A 16,841-nucleotide genomic window follows, 5' to 3' on the forward strand; every position below is an offset into this window, starting at 1 on the left:
TTTACATAATCAAAATAATGTAAACATTGAATAGTAATCTCACCAGAATTGTGCTAGAATTATAATGGGAAGATATGAGGGAAGCATGTGTTGGGGGCAAGAGATGGAAAACGGTAAAATTCTAATTTTCCACCGTGGGAGGTCAGTAGTAATGTCTAAAACCAAAAAAAAAAAAAAAAACCACCAAGAAGTAGCATCATGTGAAAATGTTCCTTAGAGAGAGAGAAGTAAAAACAAGAAGGAACACGGAGGGAAAACGTGGTTGCATCTGGAGAGTGGGATGCATGTGGGGGAGGAAGGCTTCTGTTTTTGGTAATCTGTTTTGTAAAAATTTGACCCACAGGTACATGCATGGTTAACTTGGATTAAAGAGAAAAACATTAAAAGCAAAAGTAGATAATAGTAGAGCTTGAAAAAATTTGGAAGAATGTACACAAAAATAAATGTGATTTTGCTGCTTATGAGTTAGGTGATTTCTGTTTTATCTTTCTGTATTTCAAAAAATTTCTACCATGAACTTGACTTGCATTTGTAGTCAGGAGGGGAAAAATAGTAATAAATGTTGGTTATTCTTATATTTTGTAGCAAGGCTAAGGTGAAGAAGTTCAGATATTCATAAAGGCACCATTGATGTTCAGGTGTGACTGTCTTTAGGGTGAGAATATTCATTTTGATAGAGTCAGGTGGCTCATAATAGTGAGGGAAAAAGTATTTGAGATTCTTACAGAAATTAGGTAGTTATGAGATGGTATATGGAAATATATAGTCTCCATTTAGTCTTTAGAATGTAGTTCATGGCATTTCAGTAACTCCTTTGTAATGTAAAAATTTTGTCAGTTCAGTAGCATAATGTTTTATAATATTTAATGTACATTGTATTGTCATGTATAATATTGTCATTTAAAGAAATACCTGAAAGCTTTAAATTTTTAAACAGAAATATTGCATCTACTGCCTTTATATTAAGCTTTCCCTTTTTCTTTTAACAGAAAAACAGGAAAAGGAAATTGACATCTATGCTAACCTCTCTGATGAAAAGGCTTTTGTGTTTTCAGTCGCCTTGGCAGAAATAAATAGAAAAATTATCAATCAAAGACTTATTCTCTGATGTTTGTCTGCAGAATGTGTTGAAACTTTCTTCAGGATTACATCAGCAAATTCTCAAAACAGCTGTGGACTCTCAGGAGCATTCTGACGGCATCAGTAAGGGCCCGTGACAGTTGCCTGTCACTGAGCCTGTGCCACACTTTGGGAGCAAAGCTGTAGGCTTGGACTGTTCTGGGATTTCCTTGGTTCCCAAGGAGCATTGTCAGTGTTCTGTGTCTGAGATATACGTAAGTGTATTTACAAAAACAAAACAAAAAAACTGGTGACTGTTAAAGGTGAAAGGGGTAGGGATGGGAGCAGAAGTATGAAAACTAGGGAAATAAATGCTTGATGATTTTCGGGTTTGCCACCAGAGATGCAATATTTTAAATACTTTGAGAAAAGAATGGCTTTTAAAAATATATATTTCAGATTTTCAGCACTAATGGATTACATATATACGGTTCATTTGCTCTTAGCAAATTGGCAATTGGTATTTTATTGAATGGGGAATTAATATAAATTGTAAATTTTGTCTTAAATTGATTTTTTTCTTGGCCTTTATTTTTATGACTTAAGGTATGAGTTATATTTTGGGACATACTTTCTAGACAGTTTGGAGTTTTGGGTGCTATATTAAGAAAAACATTTAAGGCTATATGATACTTCAGATATAAACACCTTGCTTTCTTGAATGTAATTTATTTAATGATTATAAAAAACAACAACACTTTCTGCTCTCAGGATGGTGCCTGTTAATGTAAACATTAAATATATTTATTACATGCAAAATATTTCTTATCCACTTTTAAGCAGTAATGTTTTGTCTGAATGGATGTTCATTTATGCATCCTGATAATTATTTAAATTGTTACTTAACCTCACTCTGAAAAAAAAAATAAACCTTAATATTTAAACTAATAGATTAAATAGTGTTACAAGCTTTTTGTTCTAGTGAAGGTTGTGAAATATATTTAAATTCTTAAGGTTTTTTTTGTTGTTTGTTAATCCTCAACCAGGGAAACTTGATTGATTTTTAGAGAGAGTGAAAGGGAGGGAGGGAGAGCGAGAGAGAAAGAAAGAGAAACATCGATGTGAGAGGGAGATATCAGTTGGTTGCCTCCCGCACTACCAGACCTGGCCAGGACCGAACCTGCAACCCAGGTACGTGCCCTTGATCACAACTGAACATTCGAGGGACTCTTCATTCTGCAGGCTGATGCTTCTAACTACTGAGCAAACAGGCCAGGGCGAAATCTTAATTTTTTCTAGGGTTAAATGATAACCATGTATAGTTGCTTTATTTTATATTAAATGTTTTTGTAGTTTTGCATATCAATTTAATGATTAGCATTCAGACTTGACAAGAACTTTCCCTATTTTAAACCTACCCTCCTCAGCCAAATCTGCTTGAAAGTCCTAACGCTTAATTAGGGAGGGTAGTCAGTCATCAGACTTGCAGCCTTAAGAGACTTTCCTTTCCAGTTGCACCAGTGGCATTGTCCGCTCCATCTGCATCTCCCAGCTGCTCCCTAGAGAAAAGAGGTTTACGAGTTTTCCCTACTTTAAACGGTAGCCAGCAGAGGGAGCCGAAGAGGTAGCTAAGACAGAATTTTCCTAAGGATTCCTTTTCAGTCAACCCCCATATTTATCTGCAGCTAATAGAACAATTTTCTAGTGTGCATTTTAAAGCCCTAGTAATAAAGTTTATTCCTGAGAATGCTAATGTGATTTTATCTTTGAAACATAATACAAGAAAACTTGTATTTTGAGGGGAAAAAATCATAAAGTGGTAATACCTAAAAATGCTGTGAACAGATATATGTCCTCAGAGAAAGTAAGAATAGCTTATTGAGTAGGCATCTCTTTAAAGAATTATTGATGTCAGAGTCTATCTCTTTAAAGCCAAAGACCCTTAGGGGAAAGTCGTGTTCAAATAGTCATCGGATAAGGGAGGAGACGGGTGACGAGGCTGGAGCATGCCCTGTAGAAAAGTAATTTATTTCAGATCCTCATAATGTTATTTCAGATGCTCATAATGTCCTGGAGAGATCTGGGTATGTTTCAGGATGGTTGGTTATTCGCTATGAGGGTTTTTTTCTTGGTTCTGAACCGTGAGAACCTGGTGGGATCCTAGGAGTAGCCACGAATGTGTGCCCTCTGCCCACCAAGACCGCAGCCGCAGGCGTTCCTCACTCACACTAGTCCCCGTCGCATCCAGCATTCTTCCGGACCAGAACCACCACGGACGTGCTCCTGTTGTTTTACGGCCTCCGAGGTTTCTGCTCCAAGTAAGAGACTGTCCCTGCCACGCTGTGTGTTTGCATACCTCCAGATTTCAGGGCGGCCTTGGCCCCACAACCCCAGTTCTTTGACAGGTCCAAAGAGTCACTGAGTTTTCAGTGTCTTTAGCTTTTGTAAAGGGAGTGATGACTTCCAAGCTCTTTCCGTGTCGGAGCTGAAACTGGAAGTCTCATTATAGACTGTCACAGCTATAAAGCAGTCCTCACACTCCCTAGATTAACATTCGAGGCTGGAGGCTGGAGGCTGACACAGCACAGTCTGCCCCCGACCTGCTGCCCTTCTCAGGCTCTTCTGCCCTCAAACAGGCGGTGACAGAGGCCTGCTCTGCCGCACTGCTGCAGCTCAGCACGTGCCGCCTCACCCACAGCACGCCTTGGGTCACGGGTGTCAGATCGTGGGGCATAACTGCGATGGACGCCTCTGACGTTAGAGACGGCAAGAGGATAAGGGAGGGAAGGAAGCGACGCCCCTATGCCTGTGGGCGCCGCCCTTGGCAGTACACAAAGGCGGTTCTTTTTTTTTTTTCTTGATTGATTTTAGAGAGGGAGAGAGAAACATCGATGAGCGAGAACATTGACTGGCCGCCTCCTGCATGCCCCCCACTGGGGATTTGGCCCACAACCTGGCATGTGCCCTGACTGGGAATCAAACCAGTGACCTCTTGGTACAAGGGTCGACGCTCAACCACTGAGCCACCCCGGCCAGGCAGGCAGTAGTTTATAACATACCCAGGCAAGTTTCAGCTTCATTTAGTATACTCAAAACCTTTGCGTCTGTGGGTCAGCTGACCAACCAAACTATTACATCTTTTCTAACCCCCTCAAGTTAAAAATTGAATTCAGTCCAGCCGGGTTGTGGGCCAGATCCCCAGTGGGGAGCATACAGGAGGCGGCTAATTGATGTTTCTCTCTCCCCCTCACTTCTCTCCCTAAAAAAATCAATTTAAAAAAATTGAATTCAGAATATTGATATATTCAGCCTGATCCAGCTTTATATTCCTTCTACCATGATCCCACACCCTTGAGATCCGTTCCCACACATATCCCATATATCACTTCTGTTGTAATTGGAAAACTCTCGCCGGTCTTCTGGTGTGTAGTGCGCTTGTTCTATGTGGATCACACTGTAACTCATCCTTCTCTGAGAGTTCTTACCATGCCCCCATCTTTTTAAAAGTGTCTTATTTACTATTTAATTTATTGATTTTAGCGAGAGAGAAACATCCATTTTTTTTGTTCAGTTATTTATGCATTCATTGGTTGATTCTTATATGTGCCCTGACTGGGGATCAAACCCTTGGCTTATCAGTACAACACTCGAACCAACTGAGGCACCCTGTCAGGGCACCGTCATCTTTCATCTCTGCCTTGACTGCTTCCCTGAACCTCGTCTGCATTTGACGTTTGAAAGTTCCCAGTGAATCTACCTTCGCCTGCATTATAGTTCTTGGTTGTTGTAAAACATACTTTTGAGCTTTTTGTCTTACACCTCTTCATTTGTGGCTTTTTTTAAAACTCATTTTTATTTTTGAATGTATTACAGCTGTCCCCCCACCTTTTTTCCTCATTGACTCCCTCCTCCCCAATCCCACCCCCCTCCTGCCTTCCCCACACTATTGTCTGTGTCCATTGGTTACACATATGTGCCAAGAAACAAACCATCAATTTGGAATATAAGGAAGCAAAAAACACCCAATCAGAACAGCAAAAAGAAAAAGAACCCCCATATATGCATAGAAGTTCTTTGGTTTATCTCTCTCTCTCCCTCTTTCCCTTTGAGGTTCATCAGTGTAACCAATTTGTACTTTTTTTTTTTTTTTTTATCCTCACCCGAGGACATTTTTTGTTCAGGTAGAGCGGGAGGGAGAGAGAGAGAGAGAGAAACATCGATGTGAAAGGGACACATCGAGTGGCTGCCACCCGCACGACCAACCAGGGCCGGGGACAAACTGCAACCGAGGTACATGCCCTTAGCGGGAACCGAACCCGGGTCTCTCGGGACCGCAGGCCGACGCTCTAACCGCTGAGCCAAACCGGCTAGGGCCCAATTTGTACTTCTTAATTTCTTCATCATTTTCACCCATCCCCCAGCCTCCTCCCATCTGGCAAGCAACAAAAAGTTCTCTGTATCTATGAGTCTGTTTCTGTTCTGCTTGCTCATTTGCTTTGTAGATTCGACTGTTGATAGATATGTATTAATTGCCATTTTATTTGTTCTTCTCCTCCCTCAAGAAGACCCTTTAGCATTTCATATAATACTGGTTTGGTGGTGATGAACTCCTTTAGCTTTTTCTTGTCTGGGAAACTCTTGGTATGTCCATTGATTCCAAATGATAGCTTTGCAGGATAGAGGAATCTTGGTTGTAGGTCGTTGCTTTTCATCACTCTGAATATTTCTTGCCACTCCTTTCTGGCCTGCAAAGTTCCTTTGAGAAATCAGCTGACAGTCTTATGGGAGCTTCCTTGTAGGTAACTAATTGCTTTTCTCTTGCTGCTTTTAAGATTCTCTCTGTGTCTTTAACCTTTGGCATTTTGATGATGATGTGTCCTGGTGTGGTCCTCTTTGGGTTCATCTTGTTTGGGGCTCTCTGTGCTTCCTGGACTTGTATGTCTGTTTCCTTCACCAGGTTAGGGAAGTTTTCCGTCATTATTTTTTCAAATAGATTTTCCATTTCTTGCTCTCTCCTCCTTCTGGCACCCCCATGATGCGAATGTTGGCATGATTGAAGTTGTCCCAGAGGGTCCTTACACTGCTCTTATTTTTTTGGGTACTTTTTCTTTTTGCTGTTCTGATTGGGTGTTTTTTTGCTTCCTTATATTCCAAATTGATGGTTTGTTTATTGGCTTTACCTACTCTACTATTGATTCCCTGTAAATTATCCTTTATTTCTGACTAGTTAGTGCATCCTTCATTTCTGACTAGTCCTTTTTTATGTTGTTGATGTTCTCAATAAGTTCTTTGAAGGTCTCACTAAGTTCCTTGAAGGTCTCACTAAGTTAATTGAGCATCGTTATAACCATTGTTTTTAACTCTGCACCTGATTGATTGCTTATATCCATTTTGTTTAGTTCTTTTCCTGGAGTTTTGTTCTTTTCTTTCATTTGGGACATGTTTCTTTGTCTCCTCATTTTGGTTGCTTCCCTGTGTTTGTCTCTGTATTAGGTAGAGTTGCTATGTCTCCTAGGCTTCGTAGGGTGGCCTGTTGTAGTAGGTGTCCTGTAGGATGAAGTGGCGCAGCCTCCCTGATCACCCCAGCTGGGCCCTTGAGGTGCACCCCTAGTGTGAACTGTACACCTTCTGTTGTAATTGAGTCTGGATTGCTGTTGGCACATCAATGGGAGGGATTTACTCAGGCTGATGAGCTGTAAGGACTGGCTGTGCCCACCGCCCACTGACCTCTGACTACCTTGTGACATCAGTTGTGCAGGGCCCACCACACAGAGCAGACTTACTTCAGCAGGGCTCTGGTACCACTGAGTCCACTCCTTGAGTGTGTCACTTGTGGAGGTGGTTGGGTAGTGGTACTTTGATGTGGACTGAAGCTGCCCACTGGGTGTGCTGGCTCTGGGGCAAGGTCAGCCACTGCCTGTGTTCTACCCGGGGCCACCAGGCATAAGCTACAAAGTGATCTGCCGATGGCTGCTTCTTGTGCCAGGTCTGGGGCCACTTAGTGAGAAGTATGGGGCTTGCTGAGACCAGATGCTGCTTGTTTGAGAGAATTTAGGAAAATCTGAAACAGAATCCAAGACAGACTAATCCTATGGCAAAGCCACGGGAAACAGCTTGGGTGGGCCTGAAAGTTGGGTGGGGCAGGGCCTCAGGGAATCACCAGAGCAGGACAAACAGTGTGAGCCAGGTTGCTGGAGTCCCGGGTATGGTGCCGTCTGCCTGCCCCTGGGGGAAGGGCTCCGCTAGGGATCAGCAGCCTCTCACAGCAAGTCTGCCTGGCAGAAACTGCCCCTCCAGCCCTCGCCCCATTGCTGAACCACTCAGTTCTTCCCTGTATGTCTCTGGTGCCTTTCAAGCTGCCTCCCCCATGCTGGAGCCTGGAGGGAGTGAGAGCAAGTTCACAGAGCAACACGTGCCTCAGTTAAAAGGTGGACGGCCCGATAACCGGAGGGTGGACACAGAGATGCACATCTGTTAGCAAGCCAGGCTGTGTACCCCGTTACTAGCTGCAGCTGCTTCCTGGGGACAGAGCGGGCTTCTCAGGCTTGTTCTCCCTGGGGCTGGACTGGAGCGGGCCGGGGAGTCTGCCTTGCACTGTTCCCGCTTGTTCCTCATCACCTCCCTTGCAGGCTGCTCTGGGCTAGCGATGGCGGAGTTAGCAGGGTGGCCTGGAGTGGCTCTTGGCAGCCCGGGCCAGCTGACACACGCCACTTAGGGTTTCCAAGCAGCCAAGCTGTCCCCACTCACGCAGGGCTGATGCACTTGTGGCTAAATGCGGTGTAGCCAGGGCCCCAGGCCAGCTTCAGGGCAGGAAATAGAATGCCACCTCCATCACCAGGGAGACAATGGTCTGCGTGCAGGATTTAAAACCAGGGCCAACGAGAAGCTCAAAGGCACCATCTGCAGAGAAGGGGAGGAAGGAAGAGCAGAGGGCGGCTTGCATGGATTTTGTCTTGGGTTGTAACTCGAGAAGCCGCGGGACCTCCCCCGTGTTTAAACCGATCTGTGTATAAGATGGAGATAACACTATTTGCACATTGCACTGGGGCTCTATGAAAGGATTTCTGCCAGACCATTGGGATCCATGGATAGAAGGTGGTATGTAAGTGCACATGATAAACGTCCTCTGTGTGTGTATGTGTGTGTGTGTGTGCAGCAGGTGCACAGGGGCGTGCAGACCGTCTGGGAAACTGTGAGTCTGGTCAGAACCAAACCACAGTGACAACAAACACTTTTCAGTGCATGGATTTGTCTTGGGTTTCGTGCAGGTCTGGGGGAATTGCATGTGTAATCCAGACCTGCGAACTGTCTTCCCACCTACTGCTCTGGTTAGCCATACCGGAGCTAAAGTCGCTGGAGAATGCCAGAGTGTGGGATCGTGCCCAAGGGTTGGCCGACTTTGCTGTAAAAAAGCCCCCAGTTAATTTCACCGTGAAGTGTGTGAGCTGCACGTGGAGTCCGGCAGGTTTGTTTTCAAGTTGGACAGGAGCAAAATCTACTTTAACACAAAATGCAAAGAGGAGTTGTTCTTCCCCTGGGGTTCAATGTTTCTGTGGCGTCCCGAGTCTGTGGCACGTTACTGCGTTCGTACCGCAGGTGACCTCGGCCCGCCCGAGAAGGTTGTTACGTGTTGTTTGTCAGCGGGGGTCCTGAAGGAGCCCTTTCGCTCTGGCTGGTTAATCCAACCTCCTGGGGACATGTTGGCTGTCTGGAATAATTCCTGTGGGTCTCGGTGAACGGTGACCCTTACAGAAAAACAAACTTGTTTAATAATGCAAATAATACATATTTTTTAAAATTTGAATAATTATATAAATGAAATGTAGAAAATAAAGATCACCTGTAACTCTCGTGAAGAATTATCCATTCCGACACCTGTGTATATTTTAAAGGAAGGGGGGGTTCTATTGTATGCACTTGTTTTTCGATCTGCTTTTGGGGTGAGCTCTCCACCTACGCGTCTGGAAAGAGCATCACAGATCCTTGGGGTCTCCGGCCAGCTGTTGTGTGTGGGGTCCCTGCCTCGCACGCGAGGGGCTGGAACAGGGGCCTTAAACAGCAGTCAGCTCTGGTAACAGAACTTTCCAAGAGTCCTTCCCTCAGATGTCTCCACTTCCTTAGCGCTCCTGTGTTTTGGCAACGGCATACACCCCAGAACTGGTAACCACTTCTGATTTTAGCTTCCCGTGCCTCCCCATCCATGTGTACCCGCTGTCAGGTCCGCCCCCTCCTTTTCTCATGCCAACAACCCACGGAGGCATAACGTAGGCAGTGCAGAGCCCAGCCACACAGCCGTGGAGCAAGCACAGCAGGCCTGTGGGCACCCCCAAAGCCGAAAACGTGCCAACGTCCAGGAGGGGACTGCACACACCTCCGAGTCACTGCCCTCGACCCCAGGCAATCATTTCATCCATTCTCGGACACATGTCGTCGTCGTCCACCGGAGGGCCTGCTTAGGGTTGCTGTCCCGTATCCTGCTGCTGTGGGCCTAAAGGTCTCTGCCTGAATTTCCCGGGCCACTGTGAGTCCTGCCTGCTGAACCATTTGGGACTCCGTGGACCCGAGGTCAGCCTTTGCCAGGCTCCATGCGGACTTTTTTTTTCTTTTGGCAAACAAAAGCAAAGTTTATTTGAAAAAATAGACTGCCCACAGTGCGGAGGGGACCCAGGCGGGTTGCTCTCCGTGCGGAGTTCTGCTCACTGTGTCCTTCCTAGAACTGCCCTCGCCTTGGCCTCGCCCAGCCGCACCCATCCTTCCAGGCTCAGCTCAAGTCTTACTTCCTCCAGGAAGTCCTCCCTCCTTGCCAAAAGGTTTTCCCATTTCTCCCTGCACACACTGAACTGGTTGACACCATGTGACTGAGTTTCTGCAAAGTCTGGGGCCTTGGACACCCAGCCACTGTACTGTTCCCATTTCCCACTCCTGTTGACCACTCTTTTTTTTTTTTTAAATTTTTCTTTATTGATTTTAGAGAAAGCGGAAACATTGATGAGCAAGAACATCGATAGGCCTCCTCCTGCAGGCCCCCTATTGGGGATCAGGCTCACAACCTGGGCACGTGCCCTGACTGGGAATTGAACCAGTGACCTCTTGGTGCAGGGTCGACGCCCATCCACTGAGCCACATGGCTGGGCCCATTGACCATTCTATTCTGCAAACTCTTCCTTTTCTCCCCCAATCTTGCACATCTCAGGGCTGCCCGAGGTCTGCTGTGCCCCAAACCCAGACCCTGCTCCTGTCTCCCCCCTTTCCTCACTCTTGGGTCTTCACTACCCAGCTCGGCCACATCGGTCTAGGTTCCATCAAACCATTTTTCAGATTTGACATCAGGAACTTCTGAGACCAGGCTCTCGGAGGGAAGGGGTGGACCGAGGGAAGAGAACTGGACTGGTGAAGATTGAACTCCTTTCATCACGTGGGGCAGGCTGGGAATGTTGGTGTATGGCACAGTGTTGCCCCATGCCACCCACATCCTCTACCTGGCGGTTGGTGATGGCCCCATGGTCCCCGTTTTCCAGCCTGGCTCCTGCCCAGAGGGTCTGAGTCCCCTACGGCACAGGCAGAGGTCTGAGCTCCCGAGTGTCGGCACAGTGCAGGGTTCAACCCAGACTTGCTGCTCAGGTGCTTTCCACAGAGTCTGCCCGCGGGCTGTAGCCCTTCCCTGATTCCTTCCCGCCGGGCCAGGTGAGCTGGGGTTCCAGGGTGTGTGTGTGTGCCAGTGTGTATGTGTGTCTGTGGGAGAGCTGACCAGGGAGCCTCCCTGAGGGCAAGCTTTGAGTTGAAGCTGGCACCTCACTCAGCAGCTGCCGTCGCCCTGTCCCTAACTGCAGTCCGCCCCTGTATTTGGGGGTGCTGTGTGTCTTAGCTTCCTGAGTAGTTATTTATTTCTCTTTTATTGATTTTAGAGAGGAAGGGAGAGGGAGAGAGAGAGAGAAACATCGATGAGAGAGAACATCGACTGGCCGCCTCCTGCACGCCCCCCACTGGGGACCAGGCCCACAACCTGGGCATGTGCCCTGACCGGGAATCGAACCGGCGACCTCGTGGTTCAGGGTCGACGCTCAACCACTGAGCCACACCCGCCGGCTGAGGAGTTTTACTTGAAGAGGCCGGAGCTGGACCCCGAGCCTGGAGATTAGTCACCAGGCGCCCAGGCCCGGGTGCAGGCAGCCCCACTGAGGAAAAACTGGGTCGCCACCCACCGTGCTGCTCTGCCCCGAGGGCCGCCTTTGGCAGGGATCCCCAGTGCGCCCGGCCCTCCTCCGGTCTCTGGGGTCTGAACTCGGGCTCTCTCCCTCCCCTCCCTTCTAGGACCACACGGTGTTTGTTTCCCAGCTGGACACTCCGCTAAGTGATGCAGGAAGTAGGCCCCTGGGGAGCAGATAGAGCCCAGCAGAGCAGATAGCTGAGTGAAGCCTGGGGCGCCTCTGGGGCCTGGGCAGGGTCAGAGATAAGCGGAAATGCCAGGCTTATCTAGGCTGCTGAGTTCTAGAGAAATCGTGCTGGCTGGCCAGCCCACCCCATTCCCAGCTCTCGGGTGGCTGGGCATCTCCAGGCGGAGTCAACACGGAGTTGGCAGTCGGGGCAGCAGGATGAGGACTCTGTCCCCCCCTCCGGCACTTCCCAGCCCCAGCCCCAGAGGCCAGCCTCGAGCGTCAGGTTACACCCACGTATTTTCGGTAAGGGCAGCTTCTGGCCGGCCTGCTTTGAAGTGGGAGCCCAAGGAACAATTGTTAGGGTCACGGGACTCCGGGAGCCTGGGTGACAATTGTTCCCTAGACCTGGGTCCTCTAGGACCATAAAACTGAGCAGGAAGCTTTGGTTGTTGGGACCAGGCTGGTAGGGCCAGCTTGGGTCCTTCCCAACTCCTGAAGGATGTGGGTAGACTGCCAGTGGAGCTAACCCCAGAGAGGCTGTGGGGTTCTGGTTCGGCTCTGGTGTCCTCTCCCATGAGCTCAGCGGGATGGTGTGCGTGTCCGCACATTCCGGGTGCACCTCAGCCAACGGCCGTGCGTGTGGGGACGGTGGCCTGGCAGGCAGGTGCCTGGGAGCTGAGGAAGGCTGGGGGGGCTGGTCCTCTTCCTCCTGCCCCACCTGCACGGAGGTGCCCCCTGAGCACATCCCGCTGGCCGGCCCCTGCTGGGGTGAGGTGGGGGTGGGGGTCAGCCCTGATCTCCGCTGTTTTCCTGTGTTCCCTGGGCCGGCGCTGGGCCAGGTGTGCCTCCGACTTCTCCGCCAGCCTGAGCTTCCGAGCTCCTGTCACAGGTGAGGAGACGGTGCAGAGAGCTCAGGGGAGGCCAGGGTGCGGCTGGCCCAGAGGACGCCTTTCCCCCAAGCACGGGCTGCCTCGCTCGGAAGGTGGTCACCGGGTTCGACTGTGTTCCCCAAGCCCGGGGCTGCCACCCGTCTGCCCTGGCCTCTCCGCGATGCGTGCCCACGACCTGCCAAACCGGCCCGTGCGGCTCCTGGGGGCCAGCGCCCTCCTGGTGCTTGCCCGGCCCCTCCTCAGTTCTGTACGTTATCTGGGGATGTCTGGTCAGGGAGGTGGAGACACAGGTCTCTCCCCACGACCCCTCCCGTCCTCACAGTGCGTCACTATTGTAACTTCACGTTTACTTTGTGGCACATTGTACCCAACACCGCCGACTGTGATGAACTTGACTCTCGTTCTTTCTCAGACGAACTCGGATTTTCTGAGTCTCTGACTTCTTCGTTCACCTTTGTCCCATATGCCAGCATCACACCGGTGGCTAAATTTGAGCACTTACCATGTGCCAGATGCGGATCCAGGTGCCTCGTGAACCTTCTCACGTAACCTGACGTGGCCACGAGGCGCGTGCGTCATCATCCTCACCTTACTCCCGGAAGCGCGGCTCCAGGCCGTCAGCTGGCCCTGCTCTGCCGTCCCTGGCAGGGGACCCGGACAGCCTGTCACGTTACCTGTGTCTTCGCCGCAGTACATCGGGCGCTGTTCTCCCCTGAAGCGCCCCCCTTGTGGACGCTCCGTCCTCCGGCCGCACTTTGGGCCCAGTTGAAGCTGTCGGTGTCCTGGGCTCCGTTTTTCCTTTATCAGCCCTCATTGTGCTGGAGGGTATCCTCGAAACAGCTTCCTCAGAAAGGCATACATTTAAGAAAAAATAAATAACTTTTCTTTATTGATTTGAGAGAAAGGAAGGGAGAGGGAGAGAGAGAGAGAAACATCGATGAGAGAGAACATCGACTGGCCGCCTCCTGCACGCCCCCCACTGGGGATCGGACCCACAACCTGGGCACGTGCCCTGACCTGGAATCAAACCAGAGACCTCTTGGTGCAGGGTCGACGCTCAACCACTGAGCCGCACCGGCCGGGCAGGGCATACATGTTTTTTACACCTTTGCAAGTCTTAATGCTCTTCATCCTGCCCTCTGACAGTGTGCAGTGTCTTTAAAACTCTAAAGGGAAGTGCTTTCTACTTAAATCTCTTCATCAGATCTCATTTTCCGTGTCCAGTTGCTGTTAGGATGAGAAGTCTGGTGGCATGCTGATTTCAGTTCTGATTTTTTCTCTTAGATTTCGGAGAGACCATAATCTCTTTTTCCATCCTCACTGAAGGATACATTTCCATTGATTTTTTTAGATAGAGTGGGAGAGATGAAGGGAGAGATGAGAGAAATATCAGTGTGAGACACATCGATTGGTTGCCTCCTGCACAACCCCAACCAGAGCCTGGGATGGAACCTGCAACCGAGGTCCGTGCCCTTGACTGGGAATCAAACCCTCAAGTCTGGTCTGCGGGCCAGCGCTCTAACCACTGCGCCAACGGGCCGGGGCAAGACTGGAATCTGTAGCCCTGTGTTCCAGAATCCCGTGCAGACAGTGTTTCTCGATGGGTTCCTTCCTGCTTTTCATGTCTCCCCCTGAAACTCGACTGCATTAGGTGTGGGCCCGCGGGTACCACTGTCCAACTTCCGTGGGTCCCTCTCCTCGTGTACATGTCTCCACCCTTTAGTTCTGCTTTCTGGGATATCAACTTTACTTTCTAATCTCTACCTTTTAAACGGTGACATTCATATCTTTTTATCCGTGTTTCTCCTTCCCCTCCAAGTCCCCTCTCCTTCCCCTGCAGCCCCCCTCCTTCCCCCGCAGCCCCCCCTCCTTCCCCCGCAGTCCCCTCTACTTCCCCCCCAAGTCCCCTCTCCTTCCCCCCCCAGCAGTCCCCTCTCCTTCCCCCGCAGTCCTCTCTCCTTCCCCCCCAAGTCCCCTCTCCTTCCCCCCCGCAGTCCCCTCTCCTTCCCCCCTCCGAAGTCCCCCCTCCTTCCCCCCTCCAAAGTCCCCCCTCCTTCCCCCACAGTCCCCCCTCCTTCCCCCGCAGTCCTCTCTCCTTCCCCCCCGCAGTCCCCTCTCCTTCCCCCCCCCGCAGTCCCCTCTCCTTCCCCCCTCCGAAGTCCCCCCTCCTTCCCCCGCAGTCCCCTCTCCTTCCCCCGCAGTCCCCCTCCTTCCCCCCCCGCAGTCCCCCCTCCTTCCCCCCCGCAGTCCCCCTCCCCCCCACGGTCCCCCCTCCTTCCCCCCGCAGTCCCCCTCCCCCCCCACGGCCCCCCCTCCTTCCCCCAGCAGTCCCCCCTCCTTCCCCCCCCCCCGCGGTCCCCTCTCCTTCCCCCACGGTCCCCTCTTCTCTTCTGATGACGGAAGAGCCTTTCACACTTCTCTGTGGCCAATGAGAGCCGTTTGAAAACTCTTCTGTTTCCTCCTCAATCGATGTTTCTGCTTGTTTGTTTTGGGGCTTCCCTTTTCATCGTGGGGGCTTCCTCTGAAGTCCTCTGTTATCTGTGTACGCTCAGAATAAAGCACACAAAAATTAGGTGGGCGCTTGAGGCCTGGTAACAGCTTGACTTTGTTGAGCATGGGCAGATGGGCTCCCAAAGCTGCTTCCCAAAACTGGACCCAGGGAACCCTAGTTCCCTAGGGAAGTATCACGGGAAGTACGGGGGACGCGGGATTCCCCGGTCAGCCAGAGGCGGGAGAGGTCCTGCCAGTGTTCCCCAGATTGCTTTTGTAAGGAGAGTTGGTGTGTTTGTTTTAAACCACAGTGAACAGCACAGACTATATCCATGAATATATTAAACTGATAAGAACAGATCCTACACTTGATCTTAGCCAAAACGCCAAGAAGCGATATATATCCATGAATATAACAATAGTCTTCTGAACATCTCTGGTCCGGTCCATCAATGACACCTAGGACTGTGCCCCCAGAAACGGGTCTGGGTTTCTGCACGGGCTGCGTAGGGGGGCTGTCCCCACAGAGGACAGGCAGTGAGGGGGCTTGGGGTCCAGCTGTGCTTACATGGCAAGCAACTGTGTTTAGGGGTCACCCAGAGCTTAAAGGAGCCAAGTCATGTAGAGCTAGTTCTAGATGTCAGGTTTTCAGGGCAAAGTTTACTTCATGATTGCTTTTATTCAGAATCGGGGCGCTTAGCTGGACACCCAAGTCCCCTCTGGTGCCACCTGGACTCCAGCTGGGCTCCCCTGGGGAGGCCGTGTGCACACTCCCTCTCCGGCCTTGCTTCTCCCTGAGGGCTGCAGGCGCCGGAGTCGCCGGCGGCTCCCTGGCAGCCTGGGGCCTGGCAGCTCCTGTGTCCCCCCCTCGCTGCGTCCCTGCCACTTGTCCCCTCGAGCAGTTTTGTTTTGTTTTGTCGGCTTCATTTCATGACGCTCTGTCCAAGTTCCACCTGAAACAAGGGCTTGGAGGCTGGAACCCTTAGAGACCACAGGAAACCAGGCCCCCGGCGTTGAGGCCCTAACTGTGTCTGCTTCAGTGGAGTCACTGCTGGGGGAGCCAGGGTCCCTGGCACACCGCCCCCAAGGGTCCTGTGAGGGACATGACCTGCGGGATGACATTTGGCAAGCATCCCAGGAGCCATTGTTCCTCACTTCTATTTTGAGGTACAAGTGATGAGTGACGGAGGGCCTGGTGTGGGGAGGGAGCTGCAGACTCACCCACAGGCAGCCTAACACATTTGGGACATCTGCAAAGTAGGAGCACCGACATTTCTTTTTTAATTTAAAAAAATTTTTTTTAATTTTTATTTTTTTCGTGGTACGTGCCCCTAGCAGGAACCGAACCCGGAACTCTCTGGCCTGCAGGCCGATGCTCAATCGCTGAGCCAAACTGGCCAGGGCTCTTTTTAAATTTTTTTATTTATTGATTGATTTTAGAGAGAGATGAAGGGGAGAGGGATTAAAGGAAGAGCCCAGCTGGTGTGGCTCAGTGGATGGAGCCTTGTCGCATGGACTGAGAGGTCCGGGTGCAAATCCTGGTCAGGGCACACACCCGGGTTTCAGGCTCAATCCCCAGTAGGGGGCGTGCAGGAGGCGGCTGATGGACGTTTCTAACTCTCCCTTCCTCTCTGAACAATCAATAAAAACATAGTTTTCAATAAAAGAGAGAAGAAACTCCAACACCGCGTTGTTGTTCCGCTCGGGGATGCATTCCATAGCTGGGTTTTGTCTGTGCCCTGACCCAGGAGCCAACCCAAAACCTTGGCGTATCAGAACGACACGCCAACCAACCGGGCTCCTGTCGGAGTCAACATTTTGTTTCTAATTTGCAGGAGCCTCAAATGTGTCATCGTGGCACAAAGCAGAGCAGCCTCGTGTGTATTTTCGGTGTTGCTTTCCATTGGGAATTAGCTGGGGGTATGGCGGGCAGGACCCCTCTGCTCCTCAGGGTCTCCCAAGGTCCCTCCTCCCCTCGCAGAGTCCAGTGTTCAAGCCCTTTACCTAAAGGACCCCCTTCTCCTAA

At 50.3% G+C, this 16,841-nt stretch overlaps 1 protein-coding gene and 1 pseudogene across 1 annotated transcript in view; one reads left to right on the forward strand and one right to left on the reverse strand.

Annotated features, from left to right (window-relative positions):
- Positions 1–2,004, forward strand: part of LOC118639475 (UPF0547 protein C16orf87) — a 33,191-nt gene extending 31,187 nt beyond the window's left edge. Inside the window, exon 4 of the mRNA XM_036275923.1 lies at positions 990–2,004. Within this exon, the coding sequence (XP_036131816.1) occupies positions 990–1,108 (119 nt within the window). The 3' untranslated portion in view covers positions 1,109–2,004. The remainder of the gene's footprint in view (positions 1–989) is intronic.
- Positions 2,005–15,096: 13,092 nt separating this feature from the next.
- LOC118639701 lies at positions 15,097–15,213 on the reverse strand (annotated as a pseudogene).
- Positions 15,214–16,841: the final 1,628 nt, after the last annotated feature.

The sequence above is a fragment of the Molossus molossus genome, unplaced genomic scaffold, assembly GCF_014108415.1.
Source record: "Molossus molossus isolate mMolMol1 unplaced genomic scaffold, mMolMol1.p scaffold_m16_p_21, whole genome shotgun sequence".
Classification (NCBI taxonomy): domain Eukaryota; kingdom Metazoa; phylum Chordata; class Mammalia; order Chiroptera; family Molossidae; genus Molossus; species Molossus molossus.